Genomic DNA, 23,223 nt, shown 5'->3' with positions numbered 1-23,223 from the left:
ACCCACCCATGGTTAAGAGTTCAGGTTAGGTTTGGGACACTGGGATATTTTCTTTTATCCATAATCACTGGATCAAGGCCTATAAATCAAATAGTTAAGACACAAAACACAAACAAGGTCGTAATTTGTTTCTTCCTGCCCTCTGTTTTTCTTGGCATGGAAAAACTCCAGCTTTTCCTGACTGGGGATGGGTAGTGACACTGGGGGGTGATTCATTAAAAGTGGCCTGAGTAACTGGCCTTTTATTTCTTCTCATTCTTTCCCTTTATTGTCCCAACTCATGTAAGGAAACACATTGAATAAAATAATTCTCCTACTGATAAAGAACTTTCCCTTGACTCTTTGTTCACTTGCAGTTACATGTTCCCAGAATCAAAATCTTGGTGCTAGGGAGGCTGAAGTGGCTAAGAGTGGATGTGATGTGTATTTCTGGTAGAGAAAGAAGGCCATGAGTCCTGGCTTATGGAAGTTCCTTCTTTTGCCTCCTTTTCTCAACAAAGTTTCCTATTTTATTAGGAAATTATTCCAGTCCCCAGGGAACCTGGCAGGAGTTAGGTGAGGCTGTGGGTAAGTCTGAGAATCGTACTTCCCTATTTCTAAATTCAGTGTCACAGTATCAGTACTTTCCTCTCAAATGAGTGCCATTAATGTCAACCATTCCTAAGTCCAGAAAAGAGGAGAAAATATTCAATTTTATATCAAAATATCAAAAAATATTCAATTTAATAATCATACACATAGATCACAATATTAAGAGAAATTGCAGAGTATGTTATGTTCATCTTTTACATTATATACTTCTATTTTATTTGAAATTTTTAAATTTTTTTTAAAGTAAAGGATAATCTAAAAAATATGTATAGAAAAAGGCTGGACAATAAGAGACTGAAATGCTAACAACAGCTATCTTGGGGCTGAGGGCTAGGAGTGGATTTTTGTTATCATCTTTATCCCTGTCTACAACTTAACTAGTTCTTTTCACAAATTGTGTATTACTTTTGTGATTAAAAAGAAATAATAATAAAATGTTGTTACATTTAATTTGGTTTGTGTTGTCCCAACCTCCTGTACCTTTTTGTGGAAGTGGAACAATTTATTTTCCAAGAGGTGGGCACAGAAGGACACAAGTGGGACTATGATCGGGGTCAGGGTGAGGCAGTGGAAAAATACCAGTGATGCTTCACCCTCAGCATGGTTCTGGTGAAGGCCACTATTAAGCCACCCCTCCTTCGGTTTCTTTTTCCACCTCTACGTGAAATAATCCCAGTTCCTCTCACCTGCTATTGTAAATCTGTTGTCAATCTGGGAGCTTGCTCCTAGCGCCTCACGGTCTCTGTGGATTCCTCGGGTAACCAGCTCCTCCGCGGGGGATGCTTCTAGGAAAGGGAAAGTGACAAGATGAATCTGTGTGTCCCTAATGTTCTAAATTGGTGGTTCTTGTCCATTTTTGAGAAGGGGACTCAACAGACAGCATGCCTCCTCCCTACTCAGGCTCTGGGTCCATGAGGGGTCTGGGTAGTGAGAAGGTAGATTATTTTCTACTATGGCTACATGTTAGGTTGGAGACTGTGACTCCGGCATGAGCCCAAGAGGCTTCCTTGTGTCCTAATTAAACAGACTTTCCTACCAATCCTGAGCAGCAGTGGACCAGGCTGCCCTCCTTGTGTGGAGTGAGACAGAACTTGTGCGTCCTCCCAGGATCATGGTCGTAAAAGACCAGGAAGAAGACACTGACAACTCGTGCCCAGTTTCTCTTCATGTTCTTCCTTCTCTAAGCACAGAAGGAGAAAGGAGGAAAGAGAGGCCTAGAGCATTAGCGTTGATGACCCTCTACAGGAAGGAAATACCTGGAGGGGAGTGTTTTCTAAAAAGTTCTTACTATTTCTTGGATTATAGAACGCTTCGAGGATATGAAGCGAAGTATGAACCACCACCTCAGAAAAGTGCACATACCTGTTGGACTTTGATATTAGTGGTTTATATCTACCTGTCTTTCCCTTTCTTTTACCACACTCATTTTCCTGTAAGGACTGCTAATTTCTGCGAAGCCAGCAGGAGGTCAATCAGTGTGCCCCACTTTCCCTCGCTTACAGGTGAGGCATGTGATCCATGCTCATTTCCAGGGCCCTGCTGTTTCAGGAACCAGCACTTGATTTAAAGGAGCCAGATAGGGATGGCGAACTCAGGGTGTGGGAAGACTCCTTTATTCGAAGAGTTCTGAACTGGAGAAAAGCGAAGCTTGAGGCTCTCTAGGGCTATTCTGTCTGACAAGTTCAGAGAGTCTCAAGAATACAGCCCAACAAAATGGAAAGGTGCCCTCAGGACATCATTAAACCCTTGAATCTGGTCATAAATGAAACCTAAACAAGCCACTTAATTTTCTCTCCACCCCCCTCCCCAGCTACGTTTCTGTTCTTTGTAATGTATGTGCCAGCATGGAACTTGGCCTCCACTTCCCAGGGGTGGTCAGACTCTGAAGTCCATACCTCCACTGGACCCTCAGAGTTCTTTCTGGTAGTGGTGCCCCTTATTAATCTGAAAACTGATCAAGCACTCCAAAAGATTCAGATGCATCTGATAACTGAATTTGCAGCCACAGTACTTGGCTTCTTCACGTTGGCACCATTTCTGCTTAGTAACAACTCGGGAGCCATATTGAAAGCAGAAGTAGCACTGGTGTGTTAGAATGTGGAAAATGCTAGGAGAAAGTGACTCGTCCTCTTTTTCTTTTTATACTATCCACCAGATTTGCAGGTGGAAAGGATTTGAGAAAGAGAAACCCACCCAAACCAAAGAGGATGTGGGAGGGCCAGTTAACCTGCAAAAAGGCACTAGGAATTTGATACAGGATAGTATAGAAAAAGCTCTGAGATAGTAAGAGCTTACATTTTATTAAGCATTTACTCTAGGCTAGAGGTTACACTAAACACCTTACATGCATTATAACCACTCTAGGTGGTGGGTGCTATCATTATTCCCACTTTGCAGAAGGTAACACTGAGACTGAGAGGGACTGGTCACTCACAAGAGAGTCCCCCAGCTCCACAGCTTGTGGAGCCAGATTCCACATCAAGGAGTCCCGCACTTCCTAACCACCATGTCCCTCCCGTTTAGCTAAGGACCTGGGTTAGAATCAAGATTCTAGCACTTGCTGGTTGAGCGACCTTGAGTAAATGAGCCTCTCTGAGTTGCCTCACCTGAAAAATTTAGATATTGTATTACATAACTTCATCTCTTTCATCTCCAACATTTCAACACATTTTTCAAAAATTTCGAGAAATTTAAAAAATCCCCAACTCCCCAAAAGAAGATTTGTATAACTGGCCTATGCTTTCCCCCTCAAGACCATATAGATTTGTTTTCTCAAGGATTTAGGATCAAAGGGCTCCTTCAGGTTATGTATTCCTTTGAAATGAATTCAAAGGCACGCATTTTCAAAGTGCAGAGGGAACTGGAAAGCCTTCATCCTTGCTGAGTGAATCAGCATCCCGGGAGCACAGGTGACAAGTCCTGACCCATCCCTTCACTGTCTGATAAGCCCAAAGGTCACAGCTCTGAACTTGACCCCACTTTTCCTTCTTCCTGCGCCTTTTGTGGGTTTTCTGATAAGGTGCCCTAAGTCAGCTGTGACCCTGTTTTCTCTCTCTGCAAACATAGTCCCCAGGGCGTGCACTCTGCCTGTGAGCTCCCCAGCTGCTTCCAGCTCTCCCTCTGCCCACAGCCCTTTAATTGCTGCATTCCAACAAATTAGCCATGTGACAGAAGATTATTTTTAACTTCAATAGAGCAGCTCCCTCTCTTTTAATATATCATGCTTGGCCCACATTCCCTCGGTGAAAAGGGCACCATCGGCTACTTCTGAGAACTTTTAATTACTCCAATTGTTTGCAAACCCCTTAGAAGCTTAGAAAAAAAAAATATATTTCTCTCTCCGTTCCCAGTTTTCCCATTTCTTATTTAATGGGAGCTGAGGCTGAGTCCAATCTAGGGACTTACCAGCTTCAACAGGTCTCCCCAAATCCTCTCCAGCCCCCTCCCTCCTGTTCTCCACGGAACTTTTTTTTTTTTTTTTTTAAGTGCAACTCCACTGGGAGGATGAAGGATGGACAAGTTCCAGAGTGACAGGGACTCCCCGACTCAATGCCACAGAGAGCCCAGAAGATAACAGGAATGGAGGGAGGTTTGGTCGCCACAGGAAGACTGAGTGCTCAGCCCCTCCTAGGTCTTGGGATCCTCCAAGAACGTCCTGATAATTGAGCTTGAGCTTGAGTCTGAGCCTTCCAAGTTTGAGAAAACCACCAGAACAGTAAGCATCTCAATGGCCATCACATGGACCAAAGACCCGTCTCCAATTTTTCTGAATGTCCTAACCCCCAGATACTTCTCTAATCTCAAGAAGCCAAGTGGGCTGTGTGGCCAAAAATGACTGGGATTATATCACCCACCTCCACCCAGAAAGGTATAGATTGAGTTGCATTTAAGTTTGGTTCCCCACCACCACCACCAAATTGAGAAATGTGCAATTTCTTATACGTGAGTTTTGCAAAGTAGCTCAAACAGGTTATATCAGTATGGGATCGTTCCAGCCATTTGCTATGCTATATGTATTTTGACACACAGTGAATTATAAAGATAGGGGTGTGAGAGAGAGAGAGAGAATGGGTATAGTTGTAGTTGGTAAAAGGGAAAAAGTCTCCCAAGCAGTGGGAATAGCATAGTAAATGAGGGGAAAAAGCATTGTGTTTGGGGAATTTAAAAAAGGCCAATGTGACTGGAAGCTACAGAGATTAACTATGCTCCCAAAGCCCAGTTCTCTCAAGTTTTTAAAATTGAGTTATATTTTACATAAAATAAAATGCTAACATTTTAGTGTATAGGTCAGTGAGTTTTGACAACTATATCTTCAGAAAGTTCCCTGGTGCCCCTATCCAGTCAATGTGCCCAACCTCAGCAGTTGCTATTCTGATTTCTATCACCATGGATTCAACTTATTTGTCCTTGACTTATCATCATAAAAATGGGATGACAGGGGCACCTGGGTGGCTCAGTTGGTTAAGCGACCACTGCCTTCGGCTCAGGTCATGATCCTAGAGTCCTGGCATCAAGTCCCACATTGGGCTCCCAGCTCCACAGGGAGTCTGCTTCTCCCTCTCACCTTCTCCTCTCTCATGCTCTCTCTCACTCTCTCTCAAATGGATAGATAATTTTTTTTTAAATGGGATCATAAAAGGGCACCTGGGTGGCTCAGTGGGTTAAAGCCTCTGCTTTCAGCTCAGGTCATGATCCTAGGGTCCTGGGATTGAGCCCAGCATCGGACTCTCTGCTTGGCAGGGAGCCTGCTTCCCTTCCTCTCTCTCTGCCTATTTGTGATCTCTGTCTGTCAAATAAATAGGTGAAATCTTTAAAAAAAAAATGGGATCATATGTACTTTATGTGTGTACTTCTTTCTACAATACATCATCTGTATTGTCCTAACATTTCCAATCTGTATGGTGTTTTTCTATTGGATTTGCAGGAATTTGTGAGTTTGAGCCCCACAATGGGTATAGAGCTGACTTAAAAAAAAAAAAATGTATATATATATACATATATATACCAGAATAAAATCCCTGTCTTCATGGAGCTTCCATTCTAGTGATGGGACAGGAGAAAAAATAAACAAATAAAAAATGTGTATCATTAATGTAAAATGGGAGAATAAAAGGAGGGGAAGAAAACATAAATGCATTCTTTTATTTCTATTTATTTAATTTTTAATTTTTTTATTTGTAAGTTTATTTTTTAAAAGGACTATTTATTTGTTAGAGAGAGAGAGCAAGCGCACAAGCAGGGGAAGCACAAGCAGAGGCAGAAGGAGAAGCAGGCTCCCGGCTAAGCAAGGAGCCCAACGTGGGACTCGCCTCCAGAACACTGGGATCATGACCTGAGCGGAAAGCAGACCCTTAACTGAGCCACCCAGGCATCCCTATTTTTATTTTTTTTAAGTTTTTTTTTTTTTTTTAAGTAATCTCTATACCCAACATGGGGTTCAAACTCATGACCCCAAGATCAAGAGCCACATGATCCACTGACTGAGCTACCGAGGCACCCCACAAATGTGTTCTTTTATTTTATTTATTTTTTTTTTAAAGATTTTATTTATTTATTTGACAGAGAGAAATCACAAGTAGGCAGAGAGGCAGGCAGAGAGAGAGAGAGAGGAGGAAGCAGGCTCCCTGCTGAGCAGAGAGCCCGATGCGGGACTCGATCCCAGGACCCTGAGATCATGACCTGAGCCGAAGGCAGCGGCTTAACCCACTGAGCCACCCAGGTGCCCAAATGTGTTCTTTTAAAGCTGCATAAAATACCTATCTCAGAGAAGACACCCAGAAACTGACAGGCCCAAGGAAGGGAACTGGGCAGCTGGGGGAACACGGGCAGAAGAACAAAGTCACCTTCTGCTCTGTGTATCTTCTGAATTTATAAATGATTGAATGTGTAATCTAATCCAGAATTAATGGATATAATTACAATAGTTTTGTTAAGTTGGAAGAATGTTTGGCAGTATTGCCAAGCACCTGGGCCCTGAAGTTGTGGGAAATGCCTCATGGCGTTTTAATCAGGGCAGGAGGAAAGGGCGGGCTCCCAGCTGTCACTCAGGACAGTCAGGAACCAAGTTGTACCATCACTCCGGTAAGATAAAAGAGCCACTGAGAGGACAGAAGGAAACAAAATGGGTCTTGAGTCACATATGTTTCAAGGGTATTTATAAAAGGCTTAGGCAGCTCCTTCCTAAATTTGAATTAATGTCAAAAGAGAATCATTTCAGGAAGTGTTGAGTTCCTCTCTTCAAACTTTCTGGGACCATCCCACACTGGTATGAATCACATAGACCCAAGTTCATTCACAGGGAACATCTGTGTGGAGGGAAGTGGGGGAGCACAATAAAGAGATCATCTGACACTGAACTTGGACACCTATTGTCTTTTTTCCCAGCTTCCCTCGGGATGTTCATTTCTTTGGTTATATGGGAAGGAAGGTCTATAAAATGCTTATGGTTATTATTTGGGTTTATTCATAAAATATGTGAAAATGGCAGTTTGGAAGAGGAGCATGACTGAAATCTGCATTCTTTGTGAATGTTTATATTCCAGAAGCTTTGCAGAGTTGTTGGAAAGTTGCTTTGTGTTTTCTCTCTCCTTGTGGCCTCTAGTCAACCAAACTGATTTAAAAAAAGAGGGGGGTTGCCGAGCTGGCTCCCCCTCGTCTACTCGAGATTCTCTCCCTCTCCCTCTGCTTCTCCCCTCATGTGCTCTCTCTCTCAAATAAAGAGATGAAGTATTTAAAAAATAAACAAACAAAAAACAAAATGATAAAAAAAAAGTTCAGCTTCAAATATTAAGTTTATAATTATTTATCTTATCTCAATAAATTACCTCTTTCAAGATCCTACCATTGTTTTCCCTATATTTTCATTAACTTTTAATTGCTTTAATATAGGAATACAACCTTCCTTAAAAAAAAAATAGAATGTTGCAGATAAACTTTTTTTTAATAGAAAGCTTCCTCTTTTTTTTTTAATTTTTTAAGATTTTATTTATTTATTTGAGAGAGAATGAGTGAGAGAGAGCATGAGAGAGGAGAAGGTCAGAGGAAGAAGCAGACTCCCCAAGGAGCTGGGAGCCTGACGTGGGACTCCATCCTGGAAGTTCAGGATCATGACCTGAGTCGAAGGCAGTCGCTACACCAACTGAGCCACCCAGGAGTCCTGCAGTTAAACTTTTGGTTCTCCTTAGTAATTTTCCATAATGCTAATTTAACTGGCTTCGAGTGTGGCTGGCAAATAATTACTATATCATAGTGATCCTAATACACAGCAAAGTATGAGAATGTTTAACTGATATAGGACCCCAATGTTCTTGGAAACTCAATACTAGAAATGACGGGAAATACATATTTAAAAAATATAATAAATGGTTTTCCTTCTTTAAGTGAAGGGTAAGATTTGCCTTTCAAGATGGATTGCATTTTAGCCAAAATGTTTCAGTGAACTTTTGGATTGTGCAAATAAAAAGCTAATATGCCATTCTAGAATGGAGACAATGAGATGCTAAGATTGTCATATAAAAGTTGTCATTGTTGTGGGCATGTTGCATTTCTGTTAGAGTATTCAGATATGGCTGGAGACTGGGGATTGAGGAAGAACTGATTAAAGAAGTTTCTTGGCTAGGGAAGAGAGGCCCATAAAAAAGACCCGTGGCAAAGAGTCAGGCTGAGACTTTGAGGACCGTGTTATCCAACATGGTAGCTATCAACCACATGTGGTTATTTAATTCTAAATGTAAGTGAATTGAAATAAAATCAGATTAAAAGTTCAGTCCCTCAGTGATGGTAGCCACAATTCAAGCGCTCACCAGCCACATGTAACCAGCGGCTACCATACTGGGTGCAAATATAGAACATGTCCCTCATGAAAGAAAGCTCTATGGGACAGTGCTACCCTAGAAATCATTTTACATGGTTTTACCTAGCAGCTAGTTTTAAATTTTTATTCACAAAGTATAATTACTTGCTTTACTACCAAGTCATCAACAAAGTTTTAAAATAATAGTAAGAGCTAACATTCATTGAATACTTATGTAATGGTCAGTTTTCTTGGTTGCAGACAACAGGTTTCACTCTTGTTATTTTAAGCACAAAGAGATTTACTGAAGGGTATGGCTAGCTAACAGAACTATTTGGAAAGTTAAGAAATACACTCTAGGGGCACCTGGGTGGCTCATGGGTTAAAGCCTCTGCCTTCGGCTCAGGTCATGATCCCGGGGTCCTGGGATCAAGCCCCACATCGGGCTCTCTGCTCAGCAGGGACCCTGCTTCCCCCTCCCCGCCCCCACCTGCCTTTCTGCCTACTTGTGATCTCTGTCTGTCAAAATAAATAAAATTTAAAAATCTTAAAAAAAAAAAAAAAAGAAATACACTCTAGGCTAAACATCCAGGAATGACTCCAAAATTATACTACAGAACTGGGCTGACAAGCAAGCTGCAGCCTCTGCCACCATCCAGAAGATTCAGAACTGCTAAGTTGTCACCAACAGCTGCTGGCTCCAGAATCATGTTGCCTTTGCCATGATCAACACCAGGAAAATGGATGCTTCACACCTGCCCCTCCACAGAGTTCATAGCTTTGAAGTCTCACACAAATGGCATCTACATCACAAACAGAATCCGAGCTGAAGGGAGCTTGAGAAGTGTAGTGTTTAGCTTTCTATTTTCTGCAGTTCCAAAAGCAAGGTTAGAAAGGGGTTGGAATGGATTTTGAGAGAAGCAGCCGAAAGTATCTGTCACAACTTGCCCTGTGCCAACTCCAGTAAACATGCCTGATCTCATTTCATTCTTACAAGAATTCGGTGAGGAAGGCCCTATAATTATCCCCATTTGACAGATGAGGACACTAACTACAGTAAATGGTGGGACTCACAGTATGAATTTAGTTGTGCTTTTGGAAGTTAAAGGAGCCCTCTGTCCACTCCTGGAAAGAACTAAAGGGAAGCAGGAAAGGGAAGAAGCCAGGACGGAAGATGACAACCCACGAGAATAAAGCAGCAGTCCCAAGGTGACAAAGGACAGCCAGAATGAATCTGAGAACTCAGGAGTGGTGCCAGATTCATGCCAGATTTCAGAGTCCCTACTCTCCCTGCAAAGTCCATGCTGCCCCCAGTGGGAAGAACCAGAACTTACAGACACATGACAAAGACAGAGAACACTTCTCTGGTTTCAAAGGTCCCAGTTGCATCTGTGACACAGAACAGAAGGCAAAAGTAAAGAACTCAGCAGGGAAGGCTTCCAGAAGGAGGTGAGTTTTCAGTCGGTTTTAGAGAAGAGAAGTGTTAGCTTACCTACTGCAGTCAGAAGGCAGAGGGTTTCCGATGAAAGAACTTCTAAGTCTCCTGCCAGGACTACAGCCACTGTAGCAAATCAAAGGAATGTCCTTGACTGAGGAGGAAAGAGGTGGCTCAGTGTTTAGGAGAAAACAATAAAATAATCTGTGGGGAAGGGAATTGATTGCAGGATAAAATCACATGAACCCTGCCCCATGATTATAGTAATCTTAAAATATTAATATTAATAAAGTATAGATTGAAATTCAATTTGGAGCAAAATGAAAACCTCAGAGAGTGAATCCAGAAATTTTCTTTTTTCTTTCTTTCTTTTTTTTTTTTCTTTTTTAAAGATTGGTTTATTTATTTGAGAGAGCACAAGTTGGGTAAGGAGCAGAGGGAGAAGCAGACTCGAGTGGGGTGAAGGGCAGAGAGAGGGGGAGGAGCAGACTTTCCACTAAGCAGAGAGCCGGATGCCGGGCTCAATCCCAGGACTCTGGGATCAAGACCTGAGCCGAAGGCAGATGCTTAACCGAATGAGCCACCCAAGTACCCCAAGAACCCAGAAATTTTCTAACAAACACTCCAAGTTGATCTGTCTTGATTTGCCGTCACAAGGGCTGGTCCCAGCCCCAGTTCTCCTTCCCTGGGAAAAAGCCCAAGCTTCTGGTGCCTCAGGTCTGGCGCTCCTTTGCCATATTATTCTTTTCCTGGAGACATTCTAGTAGGATCACGAGATAACCATGTCAGGAAGAAGAATGAATCTCAAGGAAATGGGTCGCTTGGTGCTGAGAGCTTCAGGAGATTTGAGAAAGCAGTGCCAGCATCACAGAAATGTGGTAGTTACGTGTGATTCTTACTTTGATTAAGCTTATAATAAACAATATTATTATAACATATAACTAACTTTTATTTAATTAACTAAATTATAACTAACAATATTTAGTTAATAATAAACAATATTATTAACTAACATTCTATCAAGCCTCCCCATCTGCTAGGTCCTAGGCTAAGCAAGTTAATACTGCTTTATATCATTTAACCCTCACAACAATTACTTATACTAGAGGCTATTAATATTCCCATTTTACCAATAAGGAAACTGTGGCTTAAGAGGTCTCACAGCTAAGAACTGGACTCTGTGGCCCATACATCTAGCCATCCTGCTATGGGGCTTTGATTTCTTCTTTGTTAATTGTGTTTCCCTATTATTTTTCACATGTTAATTTATTTACTCATTGCCTCTTCCCTCCTCCAAAAACTGGAAGTTTCTTAAATGTGATGATCCAGTCTAATTCATCTTTTGATACCCTTATCCTCAATACCCGACAAAGACTAGCACATAGTGAGTGCTTCATATATGTGAGCTAGACAGCTTTGTGACATAACAGCCACTTACTTTATATAGTTAAACACACTGACTCTCTGTAGATCTTCACAGCTTCTGGATAACAAGTTGGTGATGTGTGTCCTCTCCATTCATATAGTGTCATGGTCAAGGGTAAGGGACTTGGAGCCAGATAGTTACAGGTTTGAATCCTGCCTCAGGCACTTATTAGTGGTATAACTTTAGGCAAATGTTAAAAGAAAAAAAAAAGTTATAATTTATAAGGGGTTATCTATAAAAGGTTATCTCTTGGGTCATAAAGAAACAGCTGGAAAAGTTTATGATTCAGATGCTTAAAAATAATGTACATGTGGAGGCACCTGGGTGGCTCTGTTGGATGAGCATCCAACTCTTGATTTTGGCTCAGGTCATGATCTCAGGGTCACAGGATCAAGCCCTGTGTGGGGCTTTGTGCTCAGCAGAGAGTTTGCTTGTCCCTTCTTCTGCTCCTCCCCCTGCTCTCTGTCTCTCCCTCAAATAAATAAACACATTTAAAAACTATGTATATGTGTATGTAAAAGCACATGAAAAGATGCTCAACATCACTAATCATCAGGGAAATGCAAATTAAAATCATGGTAAGATATCACCTCATTCCTGTCAAAATGGCTATTATCAAAAAGATAAGAAATATCAAATATTGAGCCACCTGGGTGGCTCAGTTGGTTAAGCATCTGCCTTTGGCTTAGGTCATGATCTAAGGGCCCTAGAATCGTGACCCGCATTGGGCTCCTAGCTCAGTGAGTGGTTAGCCTGCTACTCTCTCCCTCTGCCCCTCCCCTGGCTCATGCACTCTCTTTGTCTCTCTCCCGCAAATAAATAAATAAATAAATAAATAAATAAATAAAATCTTAAAAAAAAAAAAAAGAAATAACAAATGCAGGCAAGGCTTTAGAGAAAAGGCAACCCTCATGCACTGTTGGTGGGAATGTAAATTAGGACAGCCACCGTGGGAAACAGTATGGGGCTTCCTAAAAATAAAAAATAGAACTGCAGTATAATTCAGCAATCACATTTCTAGTTATTTATCTCAAGAAAATTAAAATACTAATTTGGAAAGACATATGCACGCCTATGTTCACTGCGGCATTATATACAAGAGCCAAGATTTGGAAGCAACCTAAATGTCCACTGATAGATGAATGAATAAACAAGATGTGGCATATACACGTAATGGAATATTACTCAGCCACAAAAAGAATGAATTCTTGCCTTTTGTGACAACACTTGTGGATCCAGAGGGTATTACACTAATCGAAATTAGAGAAAGACAAATACTAAATGATTTCACTTATATGTGGAATCCAAAAATCACAACAAATGAACAAACAAACCAGAAACAGATTCACAGATACAGAGAACCAACTGATCATTACCCAAGGGGTTAGGGAGTGGGAACGGACAAAATAGGTGAAGGAGATTAAGAAGTACAAACTTCCAGGGGTGCCTGGGTGGCTCAGTGGGTTAAGCGACTGACCACTGATCTCAGTTTAGTTCTCACAGTTGTGAGTTCAAGCCCCACGTTGAACTTAAAAAAAAAAAAAAACAAAGAAGAAGTACAAACTTACAGTTACACAATAAATAAGACATGGGGATGTAATGTACAGCATAAGGTATATAGTCAATAATACTGTAACAACTTTGTATGGTGACAGATGATAATTAGATTGATGTGGTGACCATTTTGCAATGTATAAAAATATCGAATCACTATGTCGTATACCTGAAACTAAAATGATATTGTATTTCAATTATTCTTTAATTAAAAATATGTACTTGATAAAAGTGGTAGATGGGTGGGTTCTAAGAGGAGCCCAGTGTCTTCCTAGAGTAGTTAGCAGCCTGCTGACCGACTCCGTCTCCTCCTATTAAGAAAGATGGAGCAGCAAGAACAGGGACTTGCTGGGGTTAAATGTTAACTTGCTTGTGTTTATTTCTCTACAACTGTCTGCTGTTTAATTTGGCCAACCCAGTGAAGATTCTTTGGTAAGCCTGTGTGTAATTTCTAAACATCAGACCTACGACCTTTATACACACGCTAAACATTTATAGAACAGGAGAGTTCTTCTTTTTCTCCATCAGTGAATTGAATAAACAACAACATCCTCCCCTTTCCCCGCAAAAGAGTATTCTTTGATCTACACTAAAGATATATTGGTAATAATTCATCCTGATCAGCAAAGGATTGTAAAGCAGATTCGTTGATAAGCCAATTAATTTCAGAGCGCACTGGAGCTTGTTTCTTCCTGATACTGATTTATATTCTCAAAGCCATAGAATGCTAGAGCTGAAAAGAGACCTTTTAAGATTATCTCTTCAAATCTTCTGATTTTAATGGATGAGAAAAGGGAGCGCTCCAGAGAGGAAAGTTTAGACAAATGTTAATAAAGAACCATATAGGAAATGCTTTGTCACAATTTCTACATCATTTTAAGCTTTCTGTGGTTATTGCTTTTTGTCTCTGTTTTAATCTGGTGATCAAAATACATTATTTGGGCCTGGAATTGGAAATCTGTGGACACTAATCCTCAATTTTGTGCTGACGTCAGAGATATTTGAGAATCACTGCTGCCCCCTGCTGGAAATTTAAAACTCACAGGTTCTCAAGGTTATTATACGAATTTTTTAACAGTCAAAAAAATTATAAAAGTAGTATTTCCTTAAGTCAGTAAGTTTAAATAGCATAAAGGGGTATGAAGAGAAGAGTTAAACTTGCCCCCCTTCCCAGTGTTAATTGTCATTAACAATAAATGAACATTCTTCCATAATTTTTTTTAAAAGATTTTATTTATTTATTTAAGAGAGAGACAGTAAGAGAAAACACGAGAGGGGAGAGGTCAGAGGGAGAAGGAGACTCCCCTTGGTGCTGGGAGCCCGATGTGGGACTTGATCCTGGGACTCTAGAATCATGACCTGAGCCGAAGGCAGTTGCTTAACCAGCTGAGCCACCCAGGCACCCTCTTCCATAATTTTTTAACTTACATATTTGTATATATCTACACATACGTGCAGATATGTGCATTGTTCTCTGTCAAATGAATAAATAAAATCTTAAAAAAAAAAGTTGGGGCGCCTGGGTGGCTCCGGTGGGTGAAGCCTCTACTTTCGGCTCAGGTCATGATCTCAGGGTCCTGGGATCAAGCCCCGCATCGGGCTCTCTGCTCAGCAGGGAGCCTGCTTCCCCCTCTCTCTCTGCCTGCCTCTCTGCCTACCTGTGATCTTTCTCTCTGTCAAAGAAATAAAGAAAATCTTAATAATAAAAAAAAAAAGTTGCATGTTCTTCCAGCTGAGCCAGCCAGGTGCTCCCAGGCACCCCCCAGAGGCTCCTGTCTTGAACATTTTTGTTTTGTTTTTAAGAGATCGCAAGTAGGCAGAGAGGCAGGAAGCAGACACCCTGCTGAGCAGACAGCCTGATGTGGGGCTCGATCCTACGACCCTGGGATCATGACCTGAGTCAAAGGTAGAGGCTTTAACCCAATGAGCCACCCAGGCGCCCCTTGAACATCTTTTTAAAGCAGTATATTGACAACCTCTTTCTTTTTTTTAGATGGGAGAATAATGGTCCATTGCTCAGGTGTATCATAAATTATTTGTTCAGTCCTCTTTTGATAGACTAAAATGTAAATCTCTCTAAGAGCAGGGAACTTATTTTTTTGTTGTTACTGCTGTCTCAATTAAATTTACTTAATAAGTAACTGCACATTTTCCTAGTTTTAAGTAGTTCTCTGCTTAAAAATGTTGCCCTAAATACACTTGTGCCTGTATTAGAGGGTACTGGATAAGGTCTAGGAGGAAGTACAGGTTCAAGGGCATGTGAATTTAAAGTGTTGATAGATACTGCCAAATGAGTACTTTTGATGAAGTTTAGTAATTCTATAATTTCCATACCTGATTGGGCATCAAAGCCAGACACTCCCAGAGAATCAATGGAACATAGCTCTTTTCTGCGCATCCGTTCTCTGTTTTAATTCAGTAGTGGGGGGGGGGTTCCAGAAATATTTAAAGACCCCGCCTCCGACTATGATTCCTGTGCACACTCAGAATGGCAATTGCTACCTAATGTACCCATGTCTTGCTACACTGCTGCAGAGGGGAATGTGCTCTTAAATCCCAACCTTCATGTGGTAACTCATTTGTTATTCACCTGATGCTTATCTAGTGCCTACTGTGTGCAAGACCCTGTGCTCGCTCAACCACAGACAAGATGGTGCAGGGGGTGTGGCACAGATTTCAACACTGCCTTGGGTGGTGGTGCTGGGGGCGAATGGGTGAGTTTGTTGGCCAGGGGCTGGGGTTTGGGGAGGGAGCACCATGTGGGTGAAACTTGGGAATCCTGCAGTACTACAGTGGCAGGAATTTTTAAAAGGCCCAGCCCTGCCCTCGGTGACATGTACGTGTGTTTAACAAACATGGAGTGGCCGCACAACTTCTGGGTCTTCTTAGGCAAGAGCTCCTGGGGGTCACCACAAGCTGAGGCGTGGGGCGCAGCCCAGGCCTTTCCCTCTGGGCCCTTCTAAGCCAGATAAAATATCATGCAGATGCAACACACGTGGGAAATGCGCCATGGACAGCCAACAGATGGCAGTCATAAAAAGAGATGACAGATTCCACTGTCATTCACGACCCACCCAAATGTCACGTCCGCTGGCTCTTTCCCCGGCAGTTCCTGCCCAAGCAGGTGTTGTTTTCATGTACTCCACGGCAGTTAAAATATAACAACAGAAAAAAAAAATCCACAAAAAATAAAACTAAAAACTAAAAAACAAAAAACCAAACTTACTCCTGCTCCCCGAGGCTTACTAATTCAGAGCTTCTCACCACCTTATTGCATGACCCCAGAAAAAATGAAATTGGTCTCTACTTCATGGCATACACGACATCAAATCCAGGTGGATGAAAGACAACTGTGAAGGCAAAAATCTATAGCTTTTTAGAATTTATCAAAATAGGGGCGCCTGGGTGGCTCAGTGGGTTAAAGCCTCTGCCTTCGACTCTGGTCATGATCCCAGAGTCCTGGGATCGAGCCCCGCATCGGGCTCTCTGCTCAGCAGGGAGCCTGCTTCCTCCTCTTTTTCTGCCTGCTTCTCTGCCTACTTGTGATCTCTGTCTGTCAAATAAATAAATAATATCTTAAAATATATATATATATCAAAGTATCTTCTTGACTTCTGAATAGGAAAGGATTTAAGCCACTAACAGCCTTCAAGACAAAGGAAAAATGATAAAGAGAATGATTCAGTGACACTAAAGTTATACATTGTAATTCATAAATAGATTATGTAGAGTTTGACAGATAAACCACAGAGTGAGAGAAGATAGTTGCAACAAATGTAACTATATGCTCATCAGCTTGTTGCAACACTAAACTACCACAGCAGTACTCAATGGTACTACTTTGGAAAACAGTTTGGCGTTGGCCCTTAAACACCACTGGCCACGTATACACAGATGTACACTTAATATTTTTTCTTACAACTTTCTCTTATAGTTTTCTTAATAACATTTTATTTTTCTCTGGCTTATTTTATTTTAAGAATACAGAATGTAATATACATGAAATACAAAATATGCGCTGACCAGTAGCTTATTTTATATCGGTAAGGCTTCTGGTCAACAGTAGGCTATTAGTTAAGTTTTGGGGGAGTCAAAAGTGTTCGGCAGATTTTTGACTGCATGGGGGTCAGTGTCCTTAACTTTCCATCATTGAGGGGTCTACTATAGTTCACAATTAAAAGTAAAAATAGAAGAAACCAGTGCCTAAGAACGTGTATCTCCTTCTACATTTTATTTTATTTTATTTTATTTTATTTTTTTTTTTAAAGATTTTTTTATTTATTTATTTGACAGAGAGAAATCACAAGTAGGCAGAGAGGCAGGCAGAGAGAGAGGAAGGGAAGCAGGCCCCCTGCTGAGCAGAGAGCCCAATGCGGGACTCGATCCCAGGACCCTGGAATCATGACCTGAGCCGAAGGCAGCGGCTTAACCCACTGAGCCACCCAGGCGTCCCTCCTTCTACATTTTAAAGTTGACATCTAAAAGTTTCCATCTTATTTACCTTTTTTTCTTACTTGAACAATAATGCTTGTAGCATACTTATTTGTAATTGCCCCAAATAGGAAACAACCCACATATCTATGGACAATGAATAAACAACTTGTGGATTTTCATATAATGGAACAATACTCAGCAATAAAAAGGAATGACATGGGTGACTCTCAGAAACACTGTAATGCAAATGAAGTTAGACACAAAGAGTACCTACTATACGATTCTGTTTATATGAAATTCAGAAACAGACAAACTAAGATGTTTGAAATTCAAACAGTGGTTGGTGGAGGGTGAGTGTCTAGGAAGGGGCATAAGGGAACATCCTGGGGGTAATTCAGCATGCATTTAACTAATGCAAAAGATGTACTTTCTGACATATTACAGATCTTAACATTTAAAAATAGAACTGTGATATCACTGCCATAAATACACCCAAGGAAATACAAGTACCATACTGATTTGATATCCACCATCATCCATTTAAAAATGAAAAAGTATGGACATGCCCTTCTTGAACAGTCATACTTTTTTTTTAAATTTTTTATTTTTTATAAACATATATTTTTATCCCCAGGGGTACAGGTCTGTGAATCAGTCATACATTTTAATAAACATTTTTTTTTCTTAAGTAAGCTCTATCCCCAATGTGGGGCTTGAACTCATCACCCTGAGATCAAGAGTCACATGCTCAACTTGCTGAGCCAGCCAGGCACCTAACAGTCATACATTGTAAATCATTCTTTTTCTCCTTGAAATCTATGTCTCCAACCAGATATTACTCTAAAGTAACATGGTTTTATGTCTGAAAGTCCTCTATTCATCATCTATTACTCTGAGACAACATATGACCATATACTTTTTGTTGCATTTAGAAGTCTTAAAAAATAAACTATTGCCACAAGGCTTTTTTTCCCCCTTCTTAATTTATTTGTCAGAGAGAGAGCACAAGGAGGGGGAGCGGCAGGCATTGGGAGAAGGAGGGTCCCTGCTGAGCAAGAGGCCCATTGTGGGACTCGATCCCGGGACCCTGGGATCATTACCTGAGCCAAAAGCATGTGCTTAATCAACTGAGCCACCCAGTCGTCCCTCACTGCACGACTTTAAATATTAATTTTCTCTGAGTTTAAGCTAGCATTATAAGCAGCCTAAAATCATATCCATTGAAAATTCACCTCTCAGGGTGGCTGTGTGGCTCAGTTGGTTAAGTGTCTGACTTTTGATACCAACTCAGGTCTTGATCTCGGGGTTGTGAGTTCAAGTTCTGCATTGGACTCTCTGGTGGGCATGGAGCCTACTTTAAAAAAAAATCATCTTTCAATGAAATGAATGAGGGAGTAGTTAATGGGACCTTAATTAGTCTTTTTTAGAAAAAAGACTTTATTTATTTATTTGAGAGAGAGCAAGTGAGAGACTGCATGAGCAGGGGTGGGGGACAGTGGGCAAAGGGAGAAGGAAAAGCAGACTCCCTGCTAAGCAGGGAACCAGACTTGGGGCTCAATCCCAGGACCACAGGATCAAGACCTCAGCCAAAGGCAGATGGTTAAGTGACTGAGCCACCCAAGGTGCCCTGGGACCTTAATTAGTCTTAAACTATGCTGTATTTGTATCCAAACTCAGTTTCTAACATCATAACATACATTTCGGTGAGATGCAGACGGTATGCTTTATCTTTTGCAAGGTGGGAGAAAGCTGATTGGGAAAAGGAGACTGGGAGGCTCTCTGACATTGGTGTAGTCTCAGTCCATTTTAAGCAAGATAACACATGAAGGCTGATCCCCCTTGAAAAGTGTTCATGCTTAGGGATTTGTGTAATTCCAGTTTGAAGACCACCAGTTTAGAATGTGTGGAGATGGAATTCTGATGCAGATTTGTCTGACTCCCACCCTAGATTCTTTCGACTGCCCCTATACAATCCTAATTTATTCCTTGTCACTTCGACCTAAAAAAACTTTTTTAAAGAATATTTATATGCTGGGGGAGGGCTGGGGGCAGCTCTAGAAGTAATACATCAATCACCATTGCTCTAAATTAAAATACATTAATTTGCTTAGAGTGGCTCATGGAATGCAGAAAAACATTTATGTTTACCAGTTTATTAAAAGATATGATTAAGAATAGAGATGAACATTCAGCTTGAGAGATACACAGGGCAAGGTCCGGGAGGGAGCCCAGCACAGGAGCTTCCATCTTGGTGGATTGAGGTATGTCACCCTCCAGTTACATGGATGTGGTCACCAACTTGGAAGCTCTCTGAACCCCATACTATGGGATTTTTATGGAGGCCACATCATAGGCATGAGAGATCATTAACTCCATTTTCAGCCCTTCTCCCTTCTCAAGAAAATAGCAGAAGGGGAGGAAAATTTCAAGCTTCTAATCATGGCTTGGTCTTTCTGGTGACCAGCTCCCATCTAGGAGCCATCTAGGAGCCCACCCAGAGTTATCTTCTTAGAACAAGAGATGCTCCTAGTGCTCTTAGCACTTAAGAAATTAGCAGCATTTTAGGGCTGCCTGGGTGGTTGAGTGGGTTGGGCCTCTGCCTTTGGGTCAGATCATGATCTCAGGGTCCTGGGATCGAGCCCCGCATTGGGCTCTCTGCTCAGTGGGGAGCCTACTTCTCCTTCTCTCTCTGCCTACTTGTGATCTCTCTCTCTGTCAAATAAATAAAATAAAAATCTAAAAAAAATTAGCAGAGTTTTAGAAACTCTGTGCCAGGAACCAGGGAGACACACACACACACACACACAATTTTCTACTGTCTCACAGTGTACTCCTTTAAAGATTTCACATATAAGACTGGAAAAGTCCTTCTCTAGGCATGAAGTGTTTAGGCTCTGCAGGTTTCTTCAGCCTCTTTTGAGTCAGGGATCATGGTAAGGTTTCATAAAGGGTAACGTTTATTGAGGATCTTTCCCCCCTACTCACTGTAGAAAATTAGAAAAATATAGAAAGTTCTAAGGAAGAACAGATTTGAAATCTCTTGTTCTATTGTGGTTAATATAAATAGATCTGGATTTAAAATCAGACTTAGACATAAATCCATTATAATGTCTTGGGCAAGTAACTTAACCTCCTGGAGCCTCAGTTTTTTCATCTCTAAAACTGGCATAATAATGCCCTTTCTGTAGGATTTTGATGAAGATTAAATTAAATAACAGCATTTATTTACCCTAGCATGGTAAGTGATAAATGGTAAATCGTCAAAGAAATATTTTACAGGGATGCCTGGGTGGCTCAGTGGATTGAGCCTCTGCCTTCGGTTCAGGTCATGATCTCAGGGTCCTGGGATTGAATCCCACATCAGGCTCTCTGCTCTGCAGGGAACCTGCTTCCTCCTCTCTCTTTGCCTGCCTCTCTGCCTACTTGTGATCTCTGTCTGTCAAATAAATAAATAAATAAAATCTTAAGATTTTTTTTACAGATTGTAACTTCCATAAATGTGTGGTCACATTATGTTTCTACCCCTTTTATTTTATCTTGAGCATGAACTAGTCTTTGAGCACATAATTATTTATTTTTATGGGAGGGGCATAATTTTTATCCCAGAATAAAATTCCTTAATATGAACACTCCATGACTTATTTAATAATATTATTACTGGCTCTAGTTCTCATTTACACTCTAAGTAAGGCTGCAAGTAATCAAAACCCATGCATTTAAATCTTGGTGCTCATTTACAATGATTTCCATAGAACTGATTTTTAAACAACGGATGTTTTATGGCTCTTGTTCTTTTTTAGTTTCGTTTAGTTTTGTCTTCTTGAATTCTTCCCTGGAAAGGTTTTACAGATTTACACTTTCACCAGCATTGACTTAAAGTGCTTGTTTCACAGCATCCTCCCTGACACTGGGTATTACTATTTTTTTTTCCCTAGGCTTGCTGACTTAATTAACATATATCAGGCATTGTTTACAGGCCTTATCTCATTTCATCTTCACTACAACCCCATGAAGTGTCCATTTGGTAGTCCATACTCTTGACCAGGTGGGGGAAACAAGATCACTAGAGGGTAAGTTCTTACCCAAGCCAGTAAATTATTAGGCCAGGAAAAGCCTGTTCATCAATAACTTGCTGACTGTAGCTTTTCCCCTATACCACCCTGCCTCCTGCTGGTATCCAGAGGGAGGGCAGAAAGCACTGAAGTTCTCAAAACAGAATCTTTATCAGAGCTGGGATGTTTGTGGTGAGTGGAGAGTGATGTCAGGACAACCACACGATGGTGGGACTTTGAAAAATGAGGAGAAAATTCAGCAAGCTTTAGACTTAATATTTATGTGCTTTACGTAAGTTATAGCTTAATTTTAAAAAAAGGAAAAATGAGAATTTTAATAGAAAAGAGGAGGAAAGACTTTTCAGACAGACAGTGGATAAGCTCATAGAAATAGCTTACACTTACTGAGCCCATACAACCAGCCAAGCCCTCCACGAAGGACACTGGAAATAATAACTCAATTTTTATACAATCCTCATGAGGCACCTCTGTTATTTGTGCTTGACAGATAAGAAAACAGAAGTAAAGAGAGACGGTTAAGCAATTTTTAAAAAAATGTATGTATTTGAGAGAGAGAGAGAGAGAGAGAGCATGCACTTGAGCAGGAGAAGGAGCAGAGGCAGAGAGACAAGAAAGCTTCACAGTGAGCTCAGAGCCCAAAGCAGGGCTCAGGGTTCAGTCCCAGGACTCTGATATGAAGACCTGAGCCTAAACCAAGAGTCAGACACTCAACTGACTGAGCCACGCAGGCACCCCAACGGTTAAGCAATTTGTTCAAGTTTACATGGCTAACAAGATGAAGAGTCAGAATGCAAGACAGGTAATTTGGCTCCTGGTTAAGACAGACAAGTTGGGATGGCACAACAGCCAAAATCACCAAAGGTCTGTCAGACTTAGAGGCCTCCTTGTATTCTGGAAGGTCTACAACATAGAGATTTTGACAGACCAGGATTTTATACAGATTCAGGTCTGTGCGTAACTGATTCAAGGGTCTAGCATGTGATTTCACAACCTCAGGGATGTTGCCACCTGCCCTCCTGAGTTGTCCTCTAGTAGTCCCAAACTGGATCTTTGCTTTTTCTAATCCAGTGAAACAGGTAGAGAAGGCTCAACCAGTTACTGGACCTCTCGGAGAGGGGGCAAACCATTCCCACAACCGGATTTCTCTATTTGGTCCACGTGCTGGGTCATGAATTCCAAGAGCATCAAAGGAATCTATAGGTGATTCTCATGCTATGTCCCCACTTCCTTCCTACACTGACTCCACGCCCACTCAGTCCTCTGAAAATGCTCCTTGATCATTCATCCTGCCCACCTGTGGAAGATATGGACAATGATGTATCCAGTGAAGGAATGGGAATGGACTTTCCAAGGTCTTTGTGTCAAACCCATCACAGAAATGGAGGGGGGAAAAAGTAAGTATGGTTTAGGAATGTGTCAAGCAAGGCGAGGGCTGTAAGTGGATTTGGAACAGGAGTTGGACGAGAAGAGAACTTAGAGAAGGAGAGAGGGACCATGATTTTTTTTTTTTTTTTGAAGTCCTCTCCAGGACAGAAAGGGAGAAAAGAACTCAGGGAAGATGTCCTGTGTAATCATAAAATTATGTAGTCAGCTGTTCTGTACCTAGAAAATCATGACACAAATACATAAGAAATGGGAGGCAGCCCGAAGAATGTCACTATTTCAGTAAATAGAGTTTCCTGGTGGGTATGTAATTAAATTGCAGTAAATATAATTTGCTAGTGGTATGGTTTTTCAATGTGTACCAAAAGCCTTCCTCATGTGCCTAGTCAAATCCAACCTCAAGAAATATGTCAGGCCCTGAGCTAGGTTCCAGGATGTAGGGTGGACAAGCAGATAGGGTATCTACTTCCCAAAGCAGCTAACTCTAGATCATGTATCAGGAAGGATGAACTATGAGATGATAAGCAGGGAGCAC

General features: G+C 41.2%; 1 protein-coding gene across 1 annotated transcript in view; it reads right to left on the bottom strand.

Moving 5' to 3' along the window:
* Positions 1 to 1,287: 1,287 nt before the first annotated feature.
* NIP7 (nucleolar pre-rRNA processing protein NIP7) overlaps positions 1,288 to 23,223 on the bottom strand; it is a 58,227-nt gene continuing 36,291 nt past the window's right edge. Inside the window, exon 5 of the mRNA XM_032326384.1 lies at positions 1,288 to 1,376. Coding sequence (XP_032182275.1) covers positions 1,317 to 1,376 — 60 coding nt within the window. The 3' untranslated portion in view covers positions 1,288 to 1,316. The remainder of the gene's footprint in view (positions 1,377 to 23,223) is intronic.

The sequence above is a fragment of the Mustela erminea genome, chromosome 19 (assembly GCF_009829155.1).
Source record: "Mustela erminea isolate mMusErm1 chromosome 19, mMusErm1.Pri, whole genome shotgun sequence".
Lineage (NCBI taxonomy): Eukaryota > Metazoa > Chordata > Mammalia > Carnivora > Mustelidae > Mustela > Mustela erminea.
Note: the sequence above shows the minus strand (reverse complement) of the source record. Positions and strands in the feature narration are given on the sequence as shown.